Here is a 24,633-nt window from a genome sequence, read left to right on the forward strand (position 1 = left end):
GTTGGAATAGACTTTTATCGTTTCATTCAAATGTTTTTGAGTTACTCCTTTATATTCATTTTCAAAAATCTATTGAATATTTTATGTATACTATCAATAAATGAGTGGGGTAATTAATGTGTATGCTTTAGTCTCAATATTACTAAATTGCTCATTATATACAGAAGTATTTAATGTTAATATTTCACATTCTAAAATAATTTAATGGTATTAATAGGAGTAAATTTGAAAAAAGAATATCAAAATACATTTAATAATTTACGTTAGTTTAGTTTAAGAACAAAAAAATTTATATTGAATTCTTATAATTAGAGACGAAACGAGTAGATTTGAGTCTTTTAACAGCATTAATTTTTTTCATTTGATATTTTATTTTCATCTTATTGATGAAGTATTTTTTCGAAATTTGTAAAATATTATAACACAATTATGTTAAATATTAGGCCTAATTTTTATTAGACATTTTAGATAATGAATTGCTAATTTATAAAATGATCTAGATAGATCAATTAATGATAATAAGTAATGAATATAACAAATTAATTAATTTTTGAAATGACTTAGTTTTAACGACAATCTCTTCTACTGTATTTTCTCTTCTTGTATTGTCTCACCAAAAAGTGGTAGACTATGCTATGTTTGTTGAAATCACACTTCCTCTTTGTTTGAATTATAGAAATGGTGTGAGGTGTTCCCTAATTGTACCTCCATCAACAACAAGTCTAGGTGTGATGTTAGGTTTGTATTTCACAATGGATTTGGTTTTAAACGATAGTGTTAGAAATGAATGTTCCAAATGATGTTAGAAGGCTCCATAGAGAAAAATGCATGGATATTGTGAGTTCTATGATTAGATGTTGGGATCCTATGCCAAATTTCCAATCCATTTTGTTTTCTTATCTTAGGAAAGGTGCTATCGTGTTGTTACCAAGTGACAAGCGTGTTTGGCTAGAAGATGTCCCTCCCATGCATTTTGCAATCATTTCTACATGATCTACCATATTTGTGAATCTAATTTTTAAATATTTGAGGGTATTTATAAAAAAAGAAATGAATAAGAATTGCGAAATATTTCTACCAAAAAATTGTGAAAATATCTCTACGTCACTTCTTCAAAAAGTATTCTTTCATCCAACTTGGCAATCAACCTCACCACTTGACTTGTATTGGAACTTCTAGCACCACAAGTAAACCTCAAATCAGGAATAGGATACTTAAATTTTTTATATTTATTTGGTAATTATAGTAAAAGGTGACCCCTAGCCTATTTTTTTATCAAACATATTTAATATACATCAAGTTTTTCATTCACATGTAATAATTGATTAATCGTAAATAAAATTTAATTAAATGAGTTGAGTGAACGATTATTTTAATTAGATTCATATGATTTAAATTAATAATTTATTTAATTACATTATTTATATTTTTATATGTAATTAATTAAGTATCACGTGAATGAATAAAAAGTAAATGTTCATTAATATTAATATAAACTAGTTTTATATAAATAATTAATAATAAATATTAATTTTATCATCCCATTATGTAATAATAATTATAAAATAAAAATACGATACATATACAATATCGTTTATAATATTTTATTTTTTATGAAATTTCAAAATATTGTATTGATATCAAATTTTGTGTTACAATAAAATTAATGTGAAATAACTAAGTAATGAATCACTTGTATTAGTTGTCAATGAGTGTATTTTTATTAAAAGGAAAATTAAAAAAAAGGAAATATATGGTTTACCAAAATGAATAAAGAAACAAAAAGAAGGTTCATAAGCACCCCACAAGAAAACGCAAACAGGTTCTGCCCTTCAAAGGTTTGTGAAACTATTACATTTCTTTTGCGCCTACAAATATGAAATTCTTCCTCACATTTTCTCCAAACTCACTTTTCCTTTTTTCATCATTCCCTCTTCGTTTTTCTTTCACGACAAAAACAAAATCATCTTTTTAAGGTTGTTTGTTTTGTTAACACACAACTTCCTGCTTCGTTTCTTAAGGTAACATCAACTTTCTCGGTCTTAACCTCTTCAAGATTTCTTCTTTACCCGCATTGCGATCTGGGTTTTCTTCCGTTTGATCCAACTTCTTCTAATTTCACAACCCCTTCTAACAATTTCCCATTTTTATTTTTTATTTGCCTGGCTGGAAATTCTGCATTGCTTTTTTTTTTTCTTCCAAACAAATAAAACTCTTTTCTTCATATTATAAAGATTATGGATCAGAATGATTCATTTTTTATAAAAACCCAAGATTGGTGATTTCTTTCATAAATTTCTATAGGTCCCGTTTTCCCTAAAGTTGATGAAATCTGGGTTTGTCTCTATTTAAATCTCATGTTGAATATTTTGGATATTAATTTTTATGCTACTACTTGTAATGTGTGTTAATTTTAATGTAGTTTATGTTTTCTCTTTATTTTACAATTGAAGTTTGAATATATTGCTAGATCCCTTAATAATTGCTATGATATTCATCTTTTTTATTTATTTATGATTTTTGGTCAGGGTTTAAACCAGGATTATAGACACATATTTCTCTATGGTAAGCATGTTTTTTCCCCTTCAATAGATTGTGATGTTCAAATGTGGATCAAAGTGGTTTTGATTACACGTGTATAATTTAATTTAATTTAATTTAATTTATCTATGGTTGTGATCACTAGGGTGAAGCACCAGCATTCCTTGTTGATGACCTTCAAGATGGGCCTCTTAGTGGCCTTGAATTAAATAACGGAGCTTGCAAAACGACTACTATGGTTGGTGATAAAACGGTAAGATTATACTTTGTGTTTTCGAAATCATCTTTTTTTATATATGTTGTTACTATTCATTAATTATTAGGTTAGCTAGCTAGCCAAATTTCTGCCTAAAACAAAAAATGGCCCTCCATGTGTTTGACAGTATGTCATAGTTGGAGCTGGTGATGGAACTTTGTCCATTGACGTTCAAATTTTTGACCGTAGTCTTGGAGAATGGTCAGTTTGAAGTTTCTTAGCTTCATAGATGCTTTTGTAAGGCTTTTGTTTTCTGAATTCCATTTTGGATTGCAGGGTTCACCCAACTGTGCTGGGAAACAAACCCTCTTCATGCAAAGGCCACTCGGCTGTGCTTTTTGAAAACCGGATACTAGTTCTCAAGAAGGGTTCTAAACCAGATGATCAGATATGGTTCCTAGAGGTTGGTGTATATATGAAGGGACTATAGTAATGCATTGAAATTCTGAAACAGTATTAGATTTTCTATAATAAATATTAAATGCTTTGTTTTTATTATTATTATTAGGTGGACACTCAATATGTTAGGCAACAGCGGAAAAAATTGGGGACTGAGGTTGTTGCATGGAGTAAGGGTGTGATAGGCAATGTTGAGAGACCTGTTGTTATCAGTGGTCCTTCTGGAGTCGGTAAAGGAACACTAATATCGATGCTCATGAAGGAATTCCCATCGATGTTTGGCTTTTCTGTGAGCCACACCACCCGTGCTCCAAGAAATATGGAGAAAGATGGGGTCCATTACCATTTTACCGATAAGAGTGTGATGGAGAAAGAGATCAAGAATGGAAAGTTTCTCGAATTTGCTTCTGTCCATGGTAATTTGTACGGGACGAGTGTTGAAGCTGTGGAAGTTGTAGCAGATTCAGGAAAAGTAAGTTCCTTCTACTTCACTGTTATTCTAATTTGTTTTATTCGATGCTTGGATATTAGAAGTTAGAATATTAAATAGCAGGTATGCTGGTGTGCAACATTTATCCAAATTGACATATATTATGACTTTTTTCACCTGAGATTTTAATTTTTAAATATTCCAGAGATGTATTCTTGATATTGATGTTCAAGGAGCAAGATCTGTGAGGGCTAGTTCTCTTGAAGCCATTTTCATCTTTATCAGTCCACCGTCAATGGAAGAGCTGGAGAAGCGCCTTCGTGACAGGTGAGTAGTGGCTACTTAGTGATGCATTTTTAGTTCTCAACAACCACACCAAAATTTAGGCTTAACTTAATGCTTTGACACCAGAGGAACTGAGGCAGAGGAACAGATCCTTAAGCGACTGCGTAATGCCGAGGCTGAGATTGAGCAGGGAAAGTCTTCTAATGTATTTGATTTCACCTTATACAATGACAATCTTGAGGAGTGTTATGAGAGACTTAAGGTAATAACTTCTGCTAAAGCAAAAACTTCTTGAATTTGGAGTGTTTTTATTATCGTCCTAATATAAGTATTCATTGGTGCAGAAATTATTGGGACTTGATGGTTTTGTCACTCCACAAAAATCAGGTAAGGATTTTCTAAAGTAGTCAAACTTATAATATATATTTTATGTTTTAAAGCGATGAAGATACTTAAGATGTATTGACATGTATAAAATCTGTTAAACCAGCTGCACCTAGAGAGATTAATCTGCCAATGGATCATTCGGTGTCGAAAGTTGATGACAAAATCATCATAAACTGCATTTCTTCGGAACTAGAGAATGAATCAAAGAATTTGTAAGCTTTCTAAACATAGTACTTTTTGAGTGAATAACCAATTTAGTCTATGAATTATAGATGATTTACGATTTCGTTTTGGCAATTAGCAAAATTTCAAAATGATCTTGAACTTGAAAATCCTCAATCATATTAGTTCTTACGGGTCACCTTTTGGAATTTTGTTAGTTTCAAGAACCAAATTACCAATTACCAAGAGTCCTACAATTTTTAGAACTAAATTAGTGATTTGCTCATTACTTTTTTAGCTTCAAAGGGTAACGTGCTGACTTTAATATTGACTTGGCAGGATCATGTTGGATGTTTCCTCAATAAAAGGAGGTGCACCTGGAAGGACAAGAGGGCTCGATTTTCAAGTCATTGATTAGCTTAGCTAACAACATTCTACAAACTTGGCCACAACTAACTTGGTTTTCACCAATCACAATTCATAATGTAACTCGAGGAAATGAGACATGCAATAATGCATTAGATTCATGTGTTAAAACATTTTCCCCCTTCTTACTGGCGTTCTTTGATTGTTAGTTACATTTATTACTATGATTAGGTTTAATTGTAATTTTGGTCTCTCTATTTTTATCAATTTATGGAATTGGTCATTTTATTTTAAAAGTCAACAATTTTGATTTATTATCATATTTTTGAATTAAAAAAAATGATGATTTGACATTTTAAATGATGTAAAAACAGATAAACTAAAATTATAATTAAGTATTATTATTTTTATTAAATAAAAAAAAAAATACGATAGTTGAGTTTGTGTAAACCTTATATTTATTTGTATTATTTTTATCAAATTGATATTGATGAAGTCAAAGTCTTAACCTTTACAACAAGTAGGAACTATGAACTTTTACTCTTAAAAGGACATGAATGATGATTAAAAATTTAAAATACTCGAACATGATGAATAAGTGATACAGAGTAGAAGTTAGGTATTTTTTGGGATGGTGTTGGTGGAGATGATCGAGAAAGAAGACGACAATTTGCAAAGATAGTAAAAAGCAGTTTTGAGCTGTGACTACTGAGTAGAGTGTGCCCACAAGGAAGAGTATTGTCACAAAAGGAACAATCTTGAAGTGGGATGTGCTACCGACATAACATAAGGGGGGGCTTGAGTTTTGTTGGGGTGATGTTACAATTAAAAGTGGGCTCTAGCTAGCCAATACTTTATTTAGTCTTTAATAAGTCCTCAGCTGGTTGGTTTAATCCATCATATGTGGTGTGGGGTTGAGTTGCGTGCTGTGCTATTCCAACTTGCAAATGCAAGGTCTGAATTTTTCCACATATATTATGGTCAAGTTAGATGTTCGCTAGGTTGTTAGGTTTAAATACAATTTTCTTTTTGTCTCATTCTTTAGGTTTTTAGAGGGAAGGAATTCGATTGACAAGGGAACTTTTATCAAATATTGTCCCAGTAAAAATCAAACTCATAAATTAAAGAATAATATATAGTATATTTTTAATTTGATATGTTGTCAAATATTATTGGTTGGTTTTAATAGCATGAAATGTGGGGCAAGTAGGTGTAGCTTTGAAACAAGTTCGAAAAGGGGGAATGAATGAGGAAAGCAAGATTATGTGCAACTTGCCATCTCTCCAAAACGAACTTGTGGGGACCGTGAAATGAAACAGAAAGAGCTTATTAATTCACGGGACCAGACCAAGTTGGAGGACAACAAAGTTATGGCGCATTTTCACGATTAACAATTCACGTGCTACTTTGTCTTAACAATTTTACTTTTTAATAAATATGTACTCATCTTACTATGCTTAAAATATTATTTTTGATTTTATCTTCTCATATTACACATTCAATTCTCTATAGTAAATGTAAAGACAGTTAAATCTAAATAAATACGATTTGTTTTTCTAAATTTAATAGTCTTTTTAAATTACACTGTGCACCAGTTTTAGGTGATATAAATACCACACATTATATGTTGAGATCAAAATAATGTATTGGCGGAATACTTGCGAGATACAATTAGATATTAGACTCATAGAATTAACTATAATTATAATTGTTTTCCAAAATTTAAGGGCTTAATTATTTAAAACTTCACATCTGAGTCAAAAATTATAAAAGTAAATAGTGAGAAAATATTGGATCTATGTTCAGTTTTGTTTATTTGTTGAAATGAAAGTGAAAAAAGAAAAACCTAAAAATAAATGGTTCTTAAGTTTTTGTATTCGAAAAGAAAAGCAAAAGGTGTAGCCGTGTAGGGTTGTATGAAAAACCGGGGTACAAATGGAAACCCAATATAAAACTTCACAAAATCTTCGAAACCTAATTTTTTTAAAAGAGGCCCAGATCATATATCGTCCCTTAACTGGCCTGTTAACTGATTCGAGATGTTCTCTTCGAAAAAAATTTGAGCAATAAAGGGTCTATTTAATGGAAATTTCTCTTTTCACTTCATATTCTCAACAGTTCTAATTTCTTTTTTTTAATTTTAACTCTCTGGATACTAATTGAACTAATTAATTTCAAAGTGTAAATACTAGCTTATAATTTTTTAAAATTTTGAATTAATTAATCTAAATACGTAAAATGTTTATTAATAATTTAAACTTCAGTCAAAAAATAAATATAATCTAACCAATAACATTTCGGTCAACTAAAATTTATTTTTCATTTGAGTCTAATGTTAATCAATGTCTTCACTAAGTCAATCAATATTTAATTTTCCACCATGCATGATTTATTAAAAAAAAAAAAAAAACCATGCATGGTCACATTTATTAATCTATATAATAATATAAAAACTATATAATTGAGTATAGTTTTTTTTTTTTTACTATATAGTATAAGATACGTTGAATTTCATTATATATGATTAATTTAGTATAGTTTGTATATATAAAATTCTAATAATTATTGTTTTTTATTATATAAACAAAACAATATTTTTACATGATCGGTGAAGTTTATCCCAAAGTTTGTACTCAACTACTAATCATTTAAAACAATATCATTTTCTATATTAATTTATTAAAAAAATTAACTTTTAATATATTTTATTACCAATACCCACTTTTTTTTATGTGTATGAAGGAATTTATCCGTTTTTATCTAACAAAACTTAGGTGCTTTTGGTATCATTGATAACTTAAAATATTTATAATTATTAATGATTTTTGAAAATTCATAATGTTTTGAATTTGTTTTAATCAAAAGAATATTTTGAGGTGACGAGAGCTGCTATATTGGAATTAAACTTGAATTAAGCATGATGAAGTTGAAATCTGTCTGAATGAAGTTAAGAATAAGTCGTCATTAACTTAAGTTTTTGGTGGTGGCCATTCTATGATTTCTGGTATTTTGTATCTTTTAGCATTTGGTGTAGTGAAATCATCACTTGAACAATTATTTTCTTCATTAACAACCTCTTCAACACTCTTTACACCTTCTAGAATTGCTTTTTAACATATTTCATTGTCAACATCTAAATAAGCAGTATTTGCGCATCACAAAGGAAGAAAAATAAGGAAGATGCCACAAATCTCAAATGAACATGGTTACCAAAGTTTACAATCAGTGCCCCTTATAGTTTGAGGGACAAAAATTAAAGGGCATGGCTATTTTTCACCTACATGTTAGTCCTACTATACATGTTCAATCTTAAGGCAACTCAAAATGTAAACTTTATGAAAAGAGCCTCCTTGCAAATTTAACACTACTAAACCACTGATTCTGATTCTGAACCTTTTTCTTGTGGATCACAATGCAAATGAAATGGAGGTGGTGGTGGATCAACATTCAATGTACCATCTAGTACTCTCACTACCTCTTCCATCGAAGGTCTTTTTCGTTCGTCTGTTTGAAGGCACCAGAATGCGATTCTTAACGCACGTTCGAGTTCATCCGAATTAGCACCACCATCGATTTTTTTATCAACCACATTTGCTACTCTACCTTCTATCCATTCTTCATATGCCCATTCACAAACTTGTCGATCATCTCGACGCCCGGTTAACAAGGTTAATACTAATTTGCCAAAATCAGCTACGTCTTTTTCAGCTGAAAAGCCGCAATACGTAGCCTGGCCGTCTACTATTGCAAATCCATATCCACACACCTTAGCAACTGAATTTTCATCCAACATCACATTCTCGCAGTTCAAATTTCCATGGCTTACAAACTCCCTACACCCTGAGTGCAAATAACATATCGCCTTCGCCACACTTGAGCATATTTCAATTCTCTTTCTCCAAGTTAGCTTCTTGCAAAGAGTACAATCGTCTAAATATTTTTCAAGTGAACCGTTTTTGGCATATTCATATGCCAAGTATCTATGATTGAACTCACAACAATAACCTTCCAGCTTCACTAGGTTCTTGTGGTGGATGCTTCCTATTTTCAGAACAGCGCTCCGGAACTTCCTTTCTTCGATGGATGCATTCAAGTCTTTGATTGCAATTAGACGGTTGCACGGTAGCACACCCTTGAACATATTTGGCCCGATTTGATTCTTGAGGTCTCTGGTGATGCTCATGATTTCTGAGTAGGATAACACTGTTAAGCCTTTCGGATTCGGGAATGTGAAAGCTAATGTGACTCTTCTCATAGTAGAGCTTTTTCTTCTACAGATGAAGAAAACAATTCCCAGCTGGAAAAAAGCAAAGATGACAAATGTTCCTGAGGCTGCCCCTACCAAGCAAGGAACACAGAGCCTTGGAGGAGTCGGTTTCGGTGGAGGCGAATTCATGAGACTCGGGTTTACAGCAAATGGATCTGAGCAGCTCTTAACAAATGATACTGAGCTAAGAGATGGATCTTCATAGCCAGTAATGTACTTAGTTTTCTTTATGGAACATTGTGGACTACCATTGTTCGAAAAGGATGCAACCATACACTGAGAATCATTCAGGCACAACTGTTCGCATTGCTGCAAACTACTTGTGATAATCGAATCATCAGGAGGGTAAATTCCATACAGATACACATTCTTATATTGTTGCATATTGATGCCAGATTTACAATACTGTTCGAATGGAACCAAACAATTGTTATTATCAGTTACCTTAAATGGGCACCTGCATTCAGCAGAACCTGAAGGAGTAAAGACACAGACACCGCGTTGGCCACAAGTAGCAAACACCTTGCATTGATTCTCAACAGCTTGCCAGACAGATCTCCATGATTGCGAAGTTTCTGTCCATGAGTACAACCGGAGATTGCCGTCCAAATCTAGCCTAAGAAACCGATAATTCACAGAGTCATTATGGTCTTCTCCAAACACACTCCAAGCAGCTTTCGAATTTCGGTCTCGAAGTTGAAGAGCTCCATCAGTTGTAAGGAATGCAGTGAGATTAGAAATAGAAGGGCTTTCACTGGTCCAGTATACAATATTACTCTCCCATCGAAGCTCCAACCGACCAGAAGCATTCATGTAAAGACTATAGTAACTAGTCTCAGGATTCTTGGTCGAAGCACGGAGCGTATCGTAAACCGATAAACTCTGTCCCGGAAGAAGTGTATCAGAAGGAGTATCAAAACTTTGCCAAACAATGTTTTGTTTTGTGTCTATCAGAACAAGATTTCCATTATCATGAAGAGCAGCCGAAACAACAGATAGGTTCTGTGTCCCACTTGTCCACGAGGTGACTCCGTGTAAGGAATCAAACAAAACAAGTTCCCCTTGTGGAGTGAGTTGGAAATAGGACATGTTGCTTACTTTGACATGAGCACCAGCAATCCAAACAAGTGTTTGTTGGCTATAAGGAATAGACTTCGAATTGAAACGAATGCCGACACTAAACTGGTTAGGTTCATCAGAAATGTTAAAGAACCCAAATGCAAAATCACCATAGGAGGACACCCAATAATTATTATCAGCAACAGTAAGTTTGGAACCCAATGATATCACAGATGTTACAATAGGATGTAGCAAGAATCCAAATGAAACACACAGCAACAATGTGAATCTAAGGAAACACTCCTTTTGAAGCATAACTATATAAACTCAGAAGGACAAATTATTAAGATATATAAAGATGAGTTGAATTGTCCAACTCACATTTACACCAAACACCTGTGAAGAGATAAGGTAAGTTAGTGTTATGCAGCAGTGCAATGATAACAGCTCAAAAGGCAAAAGCATGGAAATTTTCTAATAATATTAGGTAAACTGTATAAAGTCAAATTTGAAGGGCTTGAGATAAATTTCTAAAAGATAATCAAAAGTGGAAGAAAATGTGCAAGTTTGGTACCTTAGTCCAAAACTCAGAAACTCAATAAGCCACCACAAACACTGTCACCATGTAACATCTCAGAATCTTGCAACAATTGGGAAGTTACCACCATGAATTTGACAAAGCAACTTTCAATTTGGACAGTGTTGACAACCGTGTATAACTAATAGCTTCAAAAGAAGGAAAAGAGATTGCAAAATGGAAACTTTTTTTTTATTGAGTAAAATAACAGTAAGAGATGAATTTGAGTGCTAAAAATTGAAACTTTAGGCCCAGATGGGACCCAAATTATTCCAAATAATAGCTCATTTGAAATAATACACAATAACTTTTCAAGGTTCAAACTTCTACAAAAAAATGTTACTTCACAGATTGATTTCAGGACCAGAATGTGTGACCAACCATAAAAGAAAAATTAAAATAGACAAATAAACGGAATATTGCTAATAACTGAAAAACTGAAAAAAAGAAAGCTTGGCATTTATTAAATTAGAGAGATCTAGGTAAATAAATAAATAAATAAATAAAAACCCAAGAACTCAAAAACCTAAGCTAAGAACTGGGAAATGTTCAACTTGAATAAACCAAATCTCATGACCCAAATGGAAAGTTTCTTCCTTTTTCTTTAACTTTCTTTTCTTAGTACCTAAGGTGAAAAGGGAAATGAGGTTAAGAGAAAATAGGTGCATGAACACTTAGATATGAAAAATAAATAAATAAATTGAAGTAGAAGTTGGTAGGAAAAACAGATGAAGTAGAAGAGTATGATTTAGTGAAATGAGTGAGTTGAAGAAGTGAAAGTGGGGTAGGTTTGAGGATGCTATTTTGGTGCTTGGTGAGTTTAGATTTGAAGGATGAAAAATGGAATTGTAAGTGGTAAAGGTTTCTTTGAGGAAATGTGGTGAAGAAACGAAGCAATGTGAGTGTAAGAGAGAAGAAAAGATGAAGGGTTAAACGGTGATGAAGAAGAAGAAGAATGAAAAGGTGAAGAAGATGAAGAAACAGAGAGAAAGGAGAAAGAAAATAACTTTGAAGGAATTTTACTTCATTATTATTGTTTGGAAAGGTACTTTTTTTTTTATTAATATTGAAAGATACTTTATTAGTATTATTATTATTTGCTCGTTTTTTTTTTTTTGTGTGTGGATACTTATGCTACTTTTTACTTTTGAACGAGAAGGAAAATATTCCTTACTTTGTTGTCATCGACTACTAAACCTTTTTGACAAAATTGTTGTATTTTTAGTACTTTGTAATGAGTATCTTAATCAAAGAAAGATCGTAGTTAATCAGTTCCAAGTTCCTAACGATAATTACTGAAAATTATTTTTTTTTAATATTATGTCACACGTATTAATAAATTAATTTTAATAAAAGAAAAAATTTATTTTTATTAATTATTATTTATTCTCTCGTATATATTTAGTTAAATATAATATATATAATTGATAGATACAATTATAAAATTATAAATGATAACTAATATTATATTAAAAATAATATTTATTTTGAGATAATTTTAAATATTAAAGTAGTACTCATTATAGTTTAAATGGTAAAGTTAGTAGAAATGATCACTAATATTTAATATCTTCTTTCATGGTTTATATAGGTGTAAATAATAATATTTTATATTCAAGTATATTCTTTTATACTTAAATGCAGAAAACTTCAATTTTGGAAATTAAGCACATTATGGATAACATTGTTTCTAGAGAGACATTATTATTTACAATTACCCAAATTAATTTGAAGAGATATAGTTTATTTGGCTAAGTAAGTGAAGAGAAAAATGAAGAAGACATTTAAGTTATTAGTCTTAGGTGTTTAATGAACTTTAATTAAAAAAAACTATATTAGATAATTTAAGTTTAAATTTTAATTAGAACAATTTTTATTTAAACTTTTAATCAAACTTTATTTATATTTTAAATAAATTCTAAATTAATAGGACAAATTTTTTTTTCTAAGAATTGAAAAGTAAAAAAAAATGTTTTCAATAAATAATAAGAACATCAAAATGACGAAAGAAAAGATATGCAAAAAAAAATCAAGAAGCACAAATATCTTTATTTTATAAAATTAAAAAAAAAATATGTTTGTATTGTTTAATGTGAAATATATATATATATGTGTGTGTGAAACAAAATCTTTTCCTCGTTTTACTCTACGAAAATTGAGATTATTTTAAAGGATAAAGAAAACCTCTCATTTAAATTTCTTATTGTATTTAATTTTGTCTTTTATTTAACTCTTACTTCTCTTCTTAATTGATTCTACTAAACACCGCAAGGAAGTAGGAACAGAAAATAACAAAGTGAAAGTATAAGAAGATTGATTTTTTTTTCTCCTCTTTCTTTCCCTCTTAATTCCCTTTATACACTACCTCTACCAAAATACTAGTTGAAGTAGGAATAGAAAGAAAGGGAGAAAATAAGTAAAAAGATGAAAGTCTCTTATTTGATATAGAGGATAATGCATAAATCTTTTGAATTTTTTTATAACGCGATGGTTTAAATCTTAAAATGTATATAAGTTACACTTTTAAATACATTTGGTTGAAAATAAATATATGATAAAGTGACACAAACGAATTCTTATATATTTATATAGACACTATCTTACATATCTTTACTTTTTTACATATATATTTCTTTTTTATTTTTTTTTAAATGTCCTACTCCCAAATTAAATTCTTTAAATGTCTTATTTTTTGGTTTCAACAGGAAGTCGTTCTCTGGGGAAGCGACCTCTCGAAGAGGAAATTTTTTTTATGTCAATAGGAAGTCGTTTTCCGGGAAAGCGGCCCTCAAGTGCATTTTTTATGTCAATAGAAAGTCGTTTCGTGGAGAAACGATATCCAACTGCGTTTTTTTTTTTATTTTTAAATATAACAACAACAAAAAACAAAACACAGTTGGAGGTGGCTTCTCCGGAAAACGACTTCTTATTACATAAAAAAATTTCCTCTTCAGGAGGTCGCTTCCCAGAGAACACGACTTTCTGTTGAAACTAAAAAGTAGGACATTGAGGGAATTTAATTTGAGAGTGAGACATTTAAAGAAAAACATAATAAAATATATATATATATATATATATATATATATAACTCACGTATCTTATTCATTTGTGTCTCAAAATAAAAAAAACCAAAAAGAAAGAGCAAAATGCAATCTCTCTCGTGCACTTACTAGACACAAATCTTTTTATTTGTTTAACAATTATTTTCCCTCTATATATATATATGACCTCACCTAATGTGGTTGTTTACTAAAACAACCTTAACTACTTCATGTTTAAATTAAAATTAGTATCTCAAAAACATTTTTTTAACAACTAAAAATTAATAATTTTATAACTAAAATGCCTTGAAAGTTATTTTTAAAATTTTAAAGTTTTTTTTCAATGTAGAATTTTTAGTTTTGATTTCTTAACAAAAATAAAATATTAAAAAATAACACTTGTTAATATAACCGTAAAAATTATAGACTATAGACACTTTTATTTTCTCCTGTCCAAACACAGCCGACTGATACTTATATTTCATTTAATCTTATATATATAAAAAAAATTGAATAACTTTTTATTTAATACATAAGAAAAAGCTATAATTTTTAAGATATATTTATTTTTAAATTACTTGTAGATCCTTGTTTTAAATGTGTCTTTTTAATATTATTAATAAATATTTAATGTGTCATAATTTTTAGTCAAAATATATATATAATTAAAAAAAATAAAATAATTATTAAGTACATCGATCTCTTATTTTTCTTTCTATTTGACATTTGATTATTTTCCAAGCACTACTCCTCCTCTTCAATCGACCCAAATTATTCGTCCATGATTGTGCCACCACGAGTGACATAACCAAGCATGACATGGAGTGGTCCTTTAACTTTTTCAAATATTTCAAAACCTCTAAATCTAATCTAAAATTAGTTAAAGATAAAATCATATATTCACTACTATATTTATCATTTATTATTAAAATATATATAATTTCATATTAGAACATTTTTATTTAATATTTATTTTTCACAAAAAAATTACAGATTTCTTTATAAAAATAACACAAATGTTTAGTGGTTTTGAGTTTACTACGTGTCAAATTATTAACCGATATTTCGTCGATCATGTATTATTATCGTCGACCTTTTTTCATCATTCCAATATTTATTTTTAATTACTCACTCATCATTCATCATAACAAGTGACACAAGCCATTTACAAGAGAATCAACCAACCAACGTGGCACTTATGGTTGTAGTTTTAGCAATCTCTCATTCACCACAACAATTAACATCCATTATCCTTATACTACATGACAAACCAAACAAACAAAACTGAGCCTTTATTTTCTCACAATCGAGCCCAAATAACCATTCATCAAAAAATTGAATTTTATACGTCACACTTTAACTTTTATTTTAATAATTCTTAAAAAAATCAATTTTACTTCTATTATTTTTATCTTTTTTTATTAAAAAATTTAGACCTATTTTTATCTACACGAATACAAAATTTCCAGTGTTAAATTTTATCTTTCAAAAATTAAATTTATAAAATAACATATAAGAAATTTAAAATTTTCAGTATTTAAAAAAATTACATACTATAAATTTTGAAAATAAAATTTAAATTTTTTATATTAAAAAAATGTAGACAAATTTTATATATAAAAAAATTATGAAATGTAAAATATATTTGAAAAGATTACTTCATACCGAAAATTTTGTTAGACTGATTTTAATTTTAATTTTTATGTTTTCTACTAATATATTTTTAAAAGTTTATATAAAAATGATAAAATCTGAATTAAAATCAAGGAATATGAAATCCAATTCTCCTATTCAAAATAGCTTTTGGTTTTATCTCCAAACCTGAATATGACCTCAAGGAGTCAAACTCAAAATACCAAAAAATAGGAATCCATTATAATCTTAAAGCCTCTACATACCATAATTTATTCATGGATAATTGACTGGTGTATGTTTGATTTAGCCGCGGATAATTGCCACCGCGAATTTAGAATTTTCCCTTGTTTAAAACTTTAATATGTACTTCTATAACCATAATCCATTATACCTGTATTTTAATGCTTCTTGCTCCACATCGTTGGCTACGATACCATAGACAAACATAAATTCCATTTAAATTCATTAATTCTTCCCAAAACATAGACAAACATAGATTAAATTTGATATCTCAAATTTACAACACTCACACGCTAGACTTTGGTAGTTCTTTCTCCTAACTTTAATATATATAAGCACCAACGGTACACCATTTTTTCCTAACTTTATTCCCTAAGAAGGAAACTTCAAATTATTAGCGTTTACAAGCTTAATTCATTTATAGAAAGCATTTAGAAAATAGTTTATAGTTGTTTGTTTCAAAACTTATATGTTATTAATATTATCCCTCTATATCACACTTTCGGTCTCAAATTATTGAATTCAATTTTTGTCTACTCTCTTTCCTTAGCCATTAGTCCAACAATGTAGATTAGGTAATAAAATAAAATAAAATTTTAAAAAGTGATAGCAACGGATACTTTAATACACATATTTTAATATATTTTTATTTATTGGTTGAAATTCACACGAATTTCATCAAATTGTGTGAATGTCATTTATAATTATTGACATTGATATAAATTTTAACAAATAAAAAAATATATATTAAACTGTGTATTGATATAATTATACAAATTTTTATATGAACAAAGTTTATAGGACAAACAACCATATTTCGAATACAAGTATCTAATCATATGTCTATTTGTTACTCAACAATAATTACAACCCTAGTTGACCAAGGGTTAGTGGTTACTCAGGGTTAAAAAACTTTTAAGACTAATGATAGTATAATACATTTTTTAATATATTTTATTTGATTAGTTAAAATTTATGTAAATTATGTTAAAATATAAATAAATTTAATATAACTTATATGTATATTAACTAATCAAATATATTATATTAAAAAAGTGTGTTATTTATATTATTTAATTTCTTAAATATGTTGAATTAGTATTTGTAACACAATATTTTAATCACACCAAAAGGAATCTTTTATGCCTATGAAAAAGAAAGTAGAAGAACGTGAACTGAGGTTTTAATGTTCCAAAACACATCAAACAAATTAAACCTAAGATATTGGCTAGCGAAAAGAAAAATAGTACTATAAGTTTATGTTTAAAGCAAAACAATAAAATATTATTTTAGGACATACTCTACAAAAGCAAATAAAGAAGGGAGATTCTCTTTTGATCTCTCCACTTTTAATTTTTATTAAAAGTATTCACAATTTAAAACTATGTGTGAAACTGAAAAGGCATGCAATACAAAGTGGCCTTTTCCCTTCCTCCATTTCTCATTTACAAAATGGACCCACCGGTGATTAAACTCCATATTCATATAAAATTTATGGTATCTTTGTTTTACGGAATATTCAATAAAAAATCTTGTGCATAAGCTACCTCTTTTTGGTATGTAATAACGTGCCAGGCAACAATGAAAGGGTCATAAGTTAATAAATCAGCGAACCCGTGACTCTGCTATAAAGTTTACTCATATATGGTTAATACATAATATTCATTTGGGACTATTATCTAACATTTTTAAAGAAGAGAAACAATGATCGCTAATTTGGGATTTTATATTATTAGCATTCAATAGTGGAATACTTTGTCTTATAATATTTATGGTGTTTTTTATAAAAATTAGTTTCATTTATATAGATTTTGTTGATGTATGTATATATGTTTAATGTAATTTTTTTTTCACTATGGGTTTATCTTTATGGGTTTTGCTGGTAAAATTTTTATCAACAGAGTATACTATATCCTAGAGAATTGTTATCTTAGGTCTCGGTATAATCCCCAAGTTTTTTTTGTTTTTTTTTTCTCTTTATTTTTAATAATATTTTAAAACAGGCGATGATTTTAAAATGTCAACATAATTGTGATGTCATATTAATCATGTGATACCTATGTATGTATTATATTTGTTGCTTAAAAAATGATTAATACTTAATATTAATAGTTTTATGATTGGTATACAATTAATTAATATATATTTTGATTTAATCGTAAAACTAATAAATAAAAAATTATAATCTGACTACTCTACAATAGATAGTTGATAAAGTGAAAAATCAAATATATTAGTTCAATCACCTTTAATTTAGTATACATGTTCATGTTAATAGAACGTCCAATATATTGATATTAACCATTAAAGAGAGAAAAATCATGACAACTTTTATATTAATCAAATAATCAAATAAGAAAAATGATTACAGTAATACATATAATGAAACTTATGTATTCAAATTAAAACAAATAATTTATTTTTTTAATCTGTCAATGTTGTGATGTTAGTATTGTCGGACTTATGGTGATGATAGGAATTGAACTTTAAACTTTTTTTTATCACTTTGTTCCTTAACTCATCAATCACAATTACTAAATTAACTTTATAACCCCTAAACAAAACTAATTTCTAACTAAATATAATAAATTTGTCAAATATTTTATCTAATTAATGGTAATATTTGATAGATTGATTTTAAAACTTAATTGATTAGTTGATGCTTTTAATTATTATATGATTTTATCCAAGCCATGTTAATATCTAATAGGTTGATATCTATTTAATCAAATAATTTTATTGATTAAGGTGATTGAATCAGTAGATTGTGAGGTCGTTATCGCTGATGTCATTAAAGAAAGACAAATATAATATATTTTAGAAATAATTCAATAAATCATAAGATATTTTTTATGTTAGATTGAAACATTATTTCTGACTTAAATTTTTTTTTTTTTTTTATTAAAAATTTGATTGAGGTATAAGTATACGAATTTGTCAAAAGAAATGAAAGTATATGCATTTTGTTCAGCATTTATTTTTTGGGAAAAACATGTTCAAAATCTACTTGACTGATTAAAGATGTCCAATGATAGGCTCTTTTAATGTTATGTCTATGAAAGTTAATAAGGTTTCTAAATTATAAAGAACAAGAGAGAACTATCTAGAAATTTAAGAGTAATTTTTCTTCATTCAATTCAGATAACTACTAAAAAAAACTAGCTACTAAAATTAAAAACATCTTCTTCATTTATTGATTTTTAAAAGATAATATTACTTAAAAACATATTAAAATATATTAATTGTAGAATTTAACTGACGAGAGTCGATATTATTAATTATAATTGTTTATTTGGTTCAAATCAATTGTGTGTTGTCACTTCATCTAAATAAAATATATATATATAACAATTCATATTTTTTTAAATACTAAATAAAATAAAATATTAAAACTAATACTTCATTGGTTAGATTAACCACGAGCTCTCTACAATATATTGATTTTTTAGAATAGATGATATATTTTACTTCATTTATTGCTAATTTTTTTCATTAATTCCACTTCATTTATTGATTTTTTATTTATTTTAAAATAAATGATAAATTTTATTATAATTAATTTACACAATTGTGAGGTACTGAAATTTACACAATTGTGAGGTACTGATTTCAAAAATAAAATTATTACACAATTTGAAATCATTTTATTTTTATTTAAGAAATCATAAATCTGAAAAGGGATATTTTGGAGAAAAAACACTTAGAAGCGAAAGATGAATATATTAGAAATAATGGTGTGCAAATAGCAGCACACTCAACTTTTTCTTAGGAAAGAAAGGGCAGTTTGCAATTTGTTTGGGCCAAAATTATTTTCTTTACATGGGTTTGGGATAGTTGCAATTTTTAACCAAAAAATTATATTTCATACCCGACACTTTGATTTCAATCCCATATTTTTGGATTCATTTTTTACTCATACAAACACAATTTTTGGTATTATTTTTTATTTATTTAAAAGATTCCGTTTGGAAATTAACCTATTGAAATTTTAAAATTTATAATATGTAAAAATAAATAAAAATTTACATATTGAAATTTAATTTTTGATATAACAAAAAAGAAAAAAAAAATTACATACTGGTAATTTTATTTTTCGAAATTTTAGGTATGCAAAAAGATTAAGAAAAAACTTTACATATAAAAAATTTTAAAAATAAATTTTCTGTTATTTAAATAAAAGTTAGAGAAAATTTTATATACTAAAATTATTTATATATAAAAAATCTGAGAAAAAATTTGAAATACCAAAAACTTTCAGTATATAAATAAAATCTAGAGAGAATTTTTTTTCACATACTTTCAAACACCGATCTTCTTAAGTTCTTAGATTTATGAATTTTTGTCTTTGAAAATGTTTGTGTTTATTCATATTATATTTTTATTTTATTTTAAACAATATAATAAATTTTATCATAATTAACTTACACAATTGTAAGGTTGGATTTAAACTCAAAATAAGATATTTTATTTAATAATATTGGCATTTATCACAGTATTTATTAACTGAATTAAAGTTTAATAACTTATAATTTATCATATTATTTTTATTAATAGTTTTTATATTGATGCATCCGATCAGATCGCTTCTATTTTATATGTGTATAGATATTTTATTAAACAATTTGTTTTATTATTAAAAGAAAAAATAATAATCATACTTTAAAAAAAATATATTCAGTTTGCATTTAAGTTGTGATGAATAGATGTATCTAAATAATGAATACACGTGTGAAATTGTTGTGAACAAGAACTGTAAAATTATAGTAATAAATAAATGAAATCAAAGCTCTTACATGCATAAAATTGATATATTTTCAGATACAATAATTTGAAGAGAGTGTTTTTTTACAAAAATAAAGTAGCTATAATTAGAGAAGTTTCCTTTTTAACAAAACAATATAAAAAATTAAAAGAAATTCTATGAAACTAAATACGGGCTTAGTTAGACCGTGTCTCCAAATTCTATCTATTCGGTTATTTTACCTTTTGCTCTCTTGTTTTTGAAGTTCAATATTCATATTTATTGAGTAAACAAAATAATTCATATTGTTGAGTCAAAAAGAAAAATATTAATTTTTGTTGGTATATGTGGAACGGTAGAAACAAACACAATATAGTGAAAATAAAAAAAGATCCGTCTATAGCGACCTATATTTGTTTTCTAATATATATGCCAAAACTTTGTCTTAAGTTGATTTCTCATCTACAAGGTTCTTTGTGGCACTACGTGACATGTTGCCTCCTGCTTTTCATTCTTTTCTATTCTCCCTCTATAAGGTTCTTTTGCCACTTCAGACATTTTTTTATATATACCGATAAATGTGAATAAACTTCTTAATATCATCGATAAAGAGATTTATATTTGAACCGGTGTTTTTAAATATCAGATAAGAGTCTGAATAAGTAGTAGTACCTTCGAGGAATTTGAATAGGTATGACTTTTAACTCTTGTTTAATCCACTTAATCACGTTTAAACTGAATGAATAATAAATAAATAAAAATAAACAAGTATTTAAAAAAATATATTTTGTAAACGAAAAAAACAAACCTGTTATACCATGATGAAAATCCTCATATTTAGTCAAATTTCATGGTTTATATTTTTTCTATTCATGTTGTTCATACAATTACTCCTATTTTTTCTTTGAATCATGTATAATATTATCGATTACGATAGTATTCTTTTACTTGTTATATTAATGTAACTAAGAATAATTTTATGGTCTTACCTATTAATTTGTCACATTGTGATGTATGTCATTTTTCTAAGCAAAATAAATTACCATTTTCTCTTAGTTATAATTTTGATTTTATACATGTTGATATAAGGGGACCTATTACTACTCCTTCTGTTCATAGTCTTAAATATTTTGTAACAATTATTTTATTACAGATCTAGGTTTACCCGAATAAAATTAATGACCGCCAAGCATAAAATTAGGAATCACAGTATTTCTTTTGTTCGTTATATTGACACTCAATATAGCAAAAATGTTAAAATAATTCGAACTGATAGTGGTTATGAGTTTTATATGATTACTTTTTTAATGAAAAATGTATTATTTATCATACTTTTTGTACTTCAACAAAATGAGATGGTTGGAAGAAAACATTGACATATATTAATCATTGCTAAGGATTTATTGTTTCAATCTGATTAATCTCTTTCTTTTTGAAGCTATTATGTTTCACATGCTATTCATATTTTGAATTTTATACTTTCTATAAAATTTGATTAATTAAATATAAACTAGATTGATCAAATCAACTGTAGTTCAATCGACTTGATAAAATTGACACAAATTTACGGTTGAGCTCCTATTTGGGTAAGGAAAGTAAAAAGCTACGTGAGAAAAATCAAAGAGGATAACTATACAAAAATAATAATAATAATAATAATAATAATAATAATAATAATAATAATAATAATAATAATAAAATACTTAAATCATAATTCAACTGATAAATATATGATTCCTTTATATTTTATGAAAATAATAATTGGTTTTGTTGTTGTTGTTATCTTTACAAAATTGTGGATAATTTATCAAACATTCAATAAAAATATCACATAAGTAAATTTGTAAATGAAATACATATTAATTTGTAGAACGTTTATTTATGTGGCTAATTTGCATTGGATGGTGAGTATGTTACTCGTGATTTTTCAAAGGCAATCTAGTCCTCACCTTTATAATTTGATTTATATGTTTTTTTAACATTTAGACCATTAAAGTTTGACTCAATTTTTCATATAAGTAATTTAAGTTTGTATTTTATCGATTTAGTCATTTAAGTTATAATATGTTTAACCTTTAAAATATTTTGAATTTTATTTGTTGACTCAAAGGAGTAACTATGTGGTGAGTTACTTCACTTAGTAACTCAATATAAATGATAAATTTAACTAATTCAAATGTTAAATTAAAAGTTCTTATTTAGTCGATCAACTCCACAAATTTTTATAAATTTTAAAACTATTTGATATTTCGTTAAATAATTTTAAATTAACGTATAATAAGTATTTTTAAGAAATAAACATGAATGATTAAACTACAAACTGCGAATTTTATATTTATATAAAACTTTTGTGTGCTTGATCAATAATATTATCTCAATAATACACAATTAAATGAACCAAAATTTATCACTTATATTTAATTATGAAATAAAATACTTTATTTTAAAGTTACTATTAGAATCAACAAATTTACACTCTTCAAAGTATCTAAACGATAACTTAAAAAAATTAAATATTATAAAAAATATAAACTATTAATTTCCTAAAACATAAATTAAGAACTTTAGGATATATTTAACCTTTATGATATATTATAATATATAAATGATAAAAATTTACTTAAACGAGTAAGGTTCATGTTAGACCACTTGTAACAATGAACTACTCTAGAAGCCGCCATGTCTTCGATAATGTTCAATATGAATTTGTGAGTGTTTTTTATGTTAAAAGATACTGCCATGTTGCTTTAAAGATTGCTTTAGGTTGTTGCTTAATATATTTACATGAATTTGTAGGGTATATAATTATTAGGTCGTTTCATTACAAATCGCTTTAATTAACTAATGGATATAATAAATATACTATTGATGGTTGGATTAATGGTCATGTAATATAAATGAAATTTGATTTGTCCCGCATGCAAGCACGAGTCTAAATCCGATTAAAATATTTTCCCTTTAAAAAAACAAATAGAAGTGAATTTGGAATGAAACATGGAACTTGATAGTAGTAAATTGTGATTGAAGCCGTCGATGAAGTGAGGGTAGGACAAGTGTCCGATAAGTAATGAAAGAGGCCCCATTTGGTCCCAATGATAGGAAGCCATGATAGCCGGCCTAATTTCTAAGTCACAATCCAACAACAATATTGAGGTGTTCAAGATAAGAGTCTATTTCATCACCTTGTTCCCACCACCAAATCAAAGTGAGAAATGTCACTTTCTTTCTTCAGACACATTCATAGATTTATACCTTTTTAAATGCATTTTCTATCTACATTCCCTTGGCTTACATTAAAAGACAAAATATAAAAATAAATAATGTTCATCTCACCCGTCTATTTTGTCCATCAACAAAGTTTTATTTTATGTCAACAATTCGTTACCCTAGATGTAATACTAGCGATCAATTGTTTCAAGTTGCGTCGTTTTCTATATTTATATATTTATTATGTAATTATAATTTTATATTTATTTTGTGTTTAGTTGCAATTTTACTTTTATGTTTTTATTAGTTTATGAAATTAATTTTTATTTTATTTTAAAATTTGATAGTGTTGATTTATCTATCCGATTATGTAATTAAACAATAATTATGTGATATATTTTAAATAACGTGACATGTGATACGATAATATTAAATAATTAATATCTATGAAATTATAAAAAAAAATTATAAGCTTTAATTTGAATTTTTAAAATTATAAATTTTTGTAATTTAATTAATAACACACACATAATAATATAATAATACATATAGATGATTTTACATCATGATATTGTATCTCACGTTATTTAAAATATATTAAATTATATTTTTTAAATTAAAATATAGTAGAAATATCAAAACTTTCGAATTTTAAAATAAAAAATTCAATTTTACAAAATAATTAAAATAAAGAGATTAAAAATATAATTTTTTTTATAAAAAAAATATTATGGATACACTATAACCACTATTTTCTAATAAATATCCAAACCATACTATTCTTCGTTACCTTAATATGTAACAGGTGCAAGTGAATGAATGCTTGCGGTTGCAGTTTTGCACATACAGGACATGTGCATGCTCTTATCTTATATGCGCTCTCCACCTTTGAAAATGAGTGCGAGATAAACTTTAAATTATTATCAATAATAAAAATGGAGCGTTTGGTTTGGGCGTTCAATTGCCAAATAGGATTTAATTTAATAAATAATTCATTTTGGATGTGATCAGACTATACATCAAACAAGTGGAATTAGTAA

The 24,633-nt window shown here is 27.4% G+C and overlaps 2 protein-coding genes across 3 annotated transcripts; one reads left to right on the plus strand and one right to left on the minus strand.

Moving 5' to 3' along the window:
• The first annotated feature begins 1,734 nt into the window (after positions 1-1,734).
• On the plus strand, positions 1,735-5,122 carry LOC101514436 (guanylate kinase 2). Of its 2 annotated transcripts, none has more exons than XM_004493459.4 (11): positions 1,735-1,838; positions 2,529-2,565; positions 2,687-2,794; positions 2,925-2,998; positions 3,074-3,200; positions 3,306-3,668; positions 3,832-3,953; positions 4,038-4,173; positions 4,256-4,298; positions 4,402-4,510; positions 4,800-5,122. In XM_004493459.4, exons 2-11 carry the CDS (start codon positions 2,563-2,565, stop codon positions 4,876-4,878), a joined length of 1,164 nt encoding a protein of 387 aa, XP_004493516.1. In that variant the 5' UTR covers positions 1,735-1,838; positions 2,529-2,562; the 3' UTR covers positions 4,879-5,122. The 2 variants fall into 2 exon arrangements, with proteins under 2 accessions (XP_004493516.1, XP_004493515.1); XM_004493458.4 differs by having other exon boundaries at positions 1,800-2,021.
• Positions 5,123-7,989: 2,867 nt separating this feature from the next.
• Positions 7,990-11,764, minus strand: LOC101514985 (G-type lectin S-receptor-like serine/threonine-protein kinase SD3-1). Its single transcript, XM_004493460.4, has 2 exons — positions 10,727-11,764; positions 7,990-10,548 (listed from the first exon to the last, which is right to left on the minus strand). The coding sequence occupies exon 2, from the start codon at positions 10,465-10,467 to the stop codon at positions 8,194-8,196; it is 2,274 nt and encodes a 757-aa protein (XP_004493517.1). The 5' UTR covers positions 10,468-10,548; positions 10,727-11,764; the 3' UTR covers positions 7,990-8,193.
• Positions 11,765-24,633: the final 12,869 nt, after the last annotated feature.

This window comes from Cicer arietinum, chromosome 3 (assembly GCF_000331145.2).
Source record: "Cicer arietinum cultivar CDC Frontier isolate Library 1 chromosome 3, Cicar.CDCFrontier_v2.0, whole genome shotgun sequence".
Taxonomy (NCBI): domain Eukaryota; kingdom Viridiplantae; phylum Streptophyta; class Magnoliopsida; order Fabales; family Fabaceae; genus Cicer; species Cicer arietinum.

What these genes read in the sequence shown, in the direction of transcription:
- LOC101514436 (XM_004493459.4), top strand. An exon ending in GACCGTAGTCTTGGAGAATG is followed by an intron (nt 2,999 to 3,073) that starts GTCAGTTTGAAG and finishes TTTGGATTGCAG; the next exon opens with GGTTCACCCAACTGTGCTGG. An exon ending in ATCAGATATGGTTCCTAGAG is followed by an intron (nt 3,201 to 3,305) that starts GTTGGTGTATAT and finishes TATTATTATTAG; the next exon opens with GTGGACACTCAATATGTTAG.
- LOC101514985 (XM_004493460.4), bottom strand. Translation starts at nt 10,467, where the DNA reads ATGCTTCAAAAGGAGTGTTTCCTTAGATTCACATTGTTGCTGTGTGTT.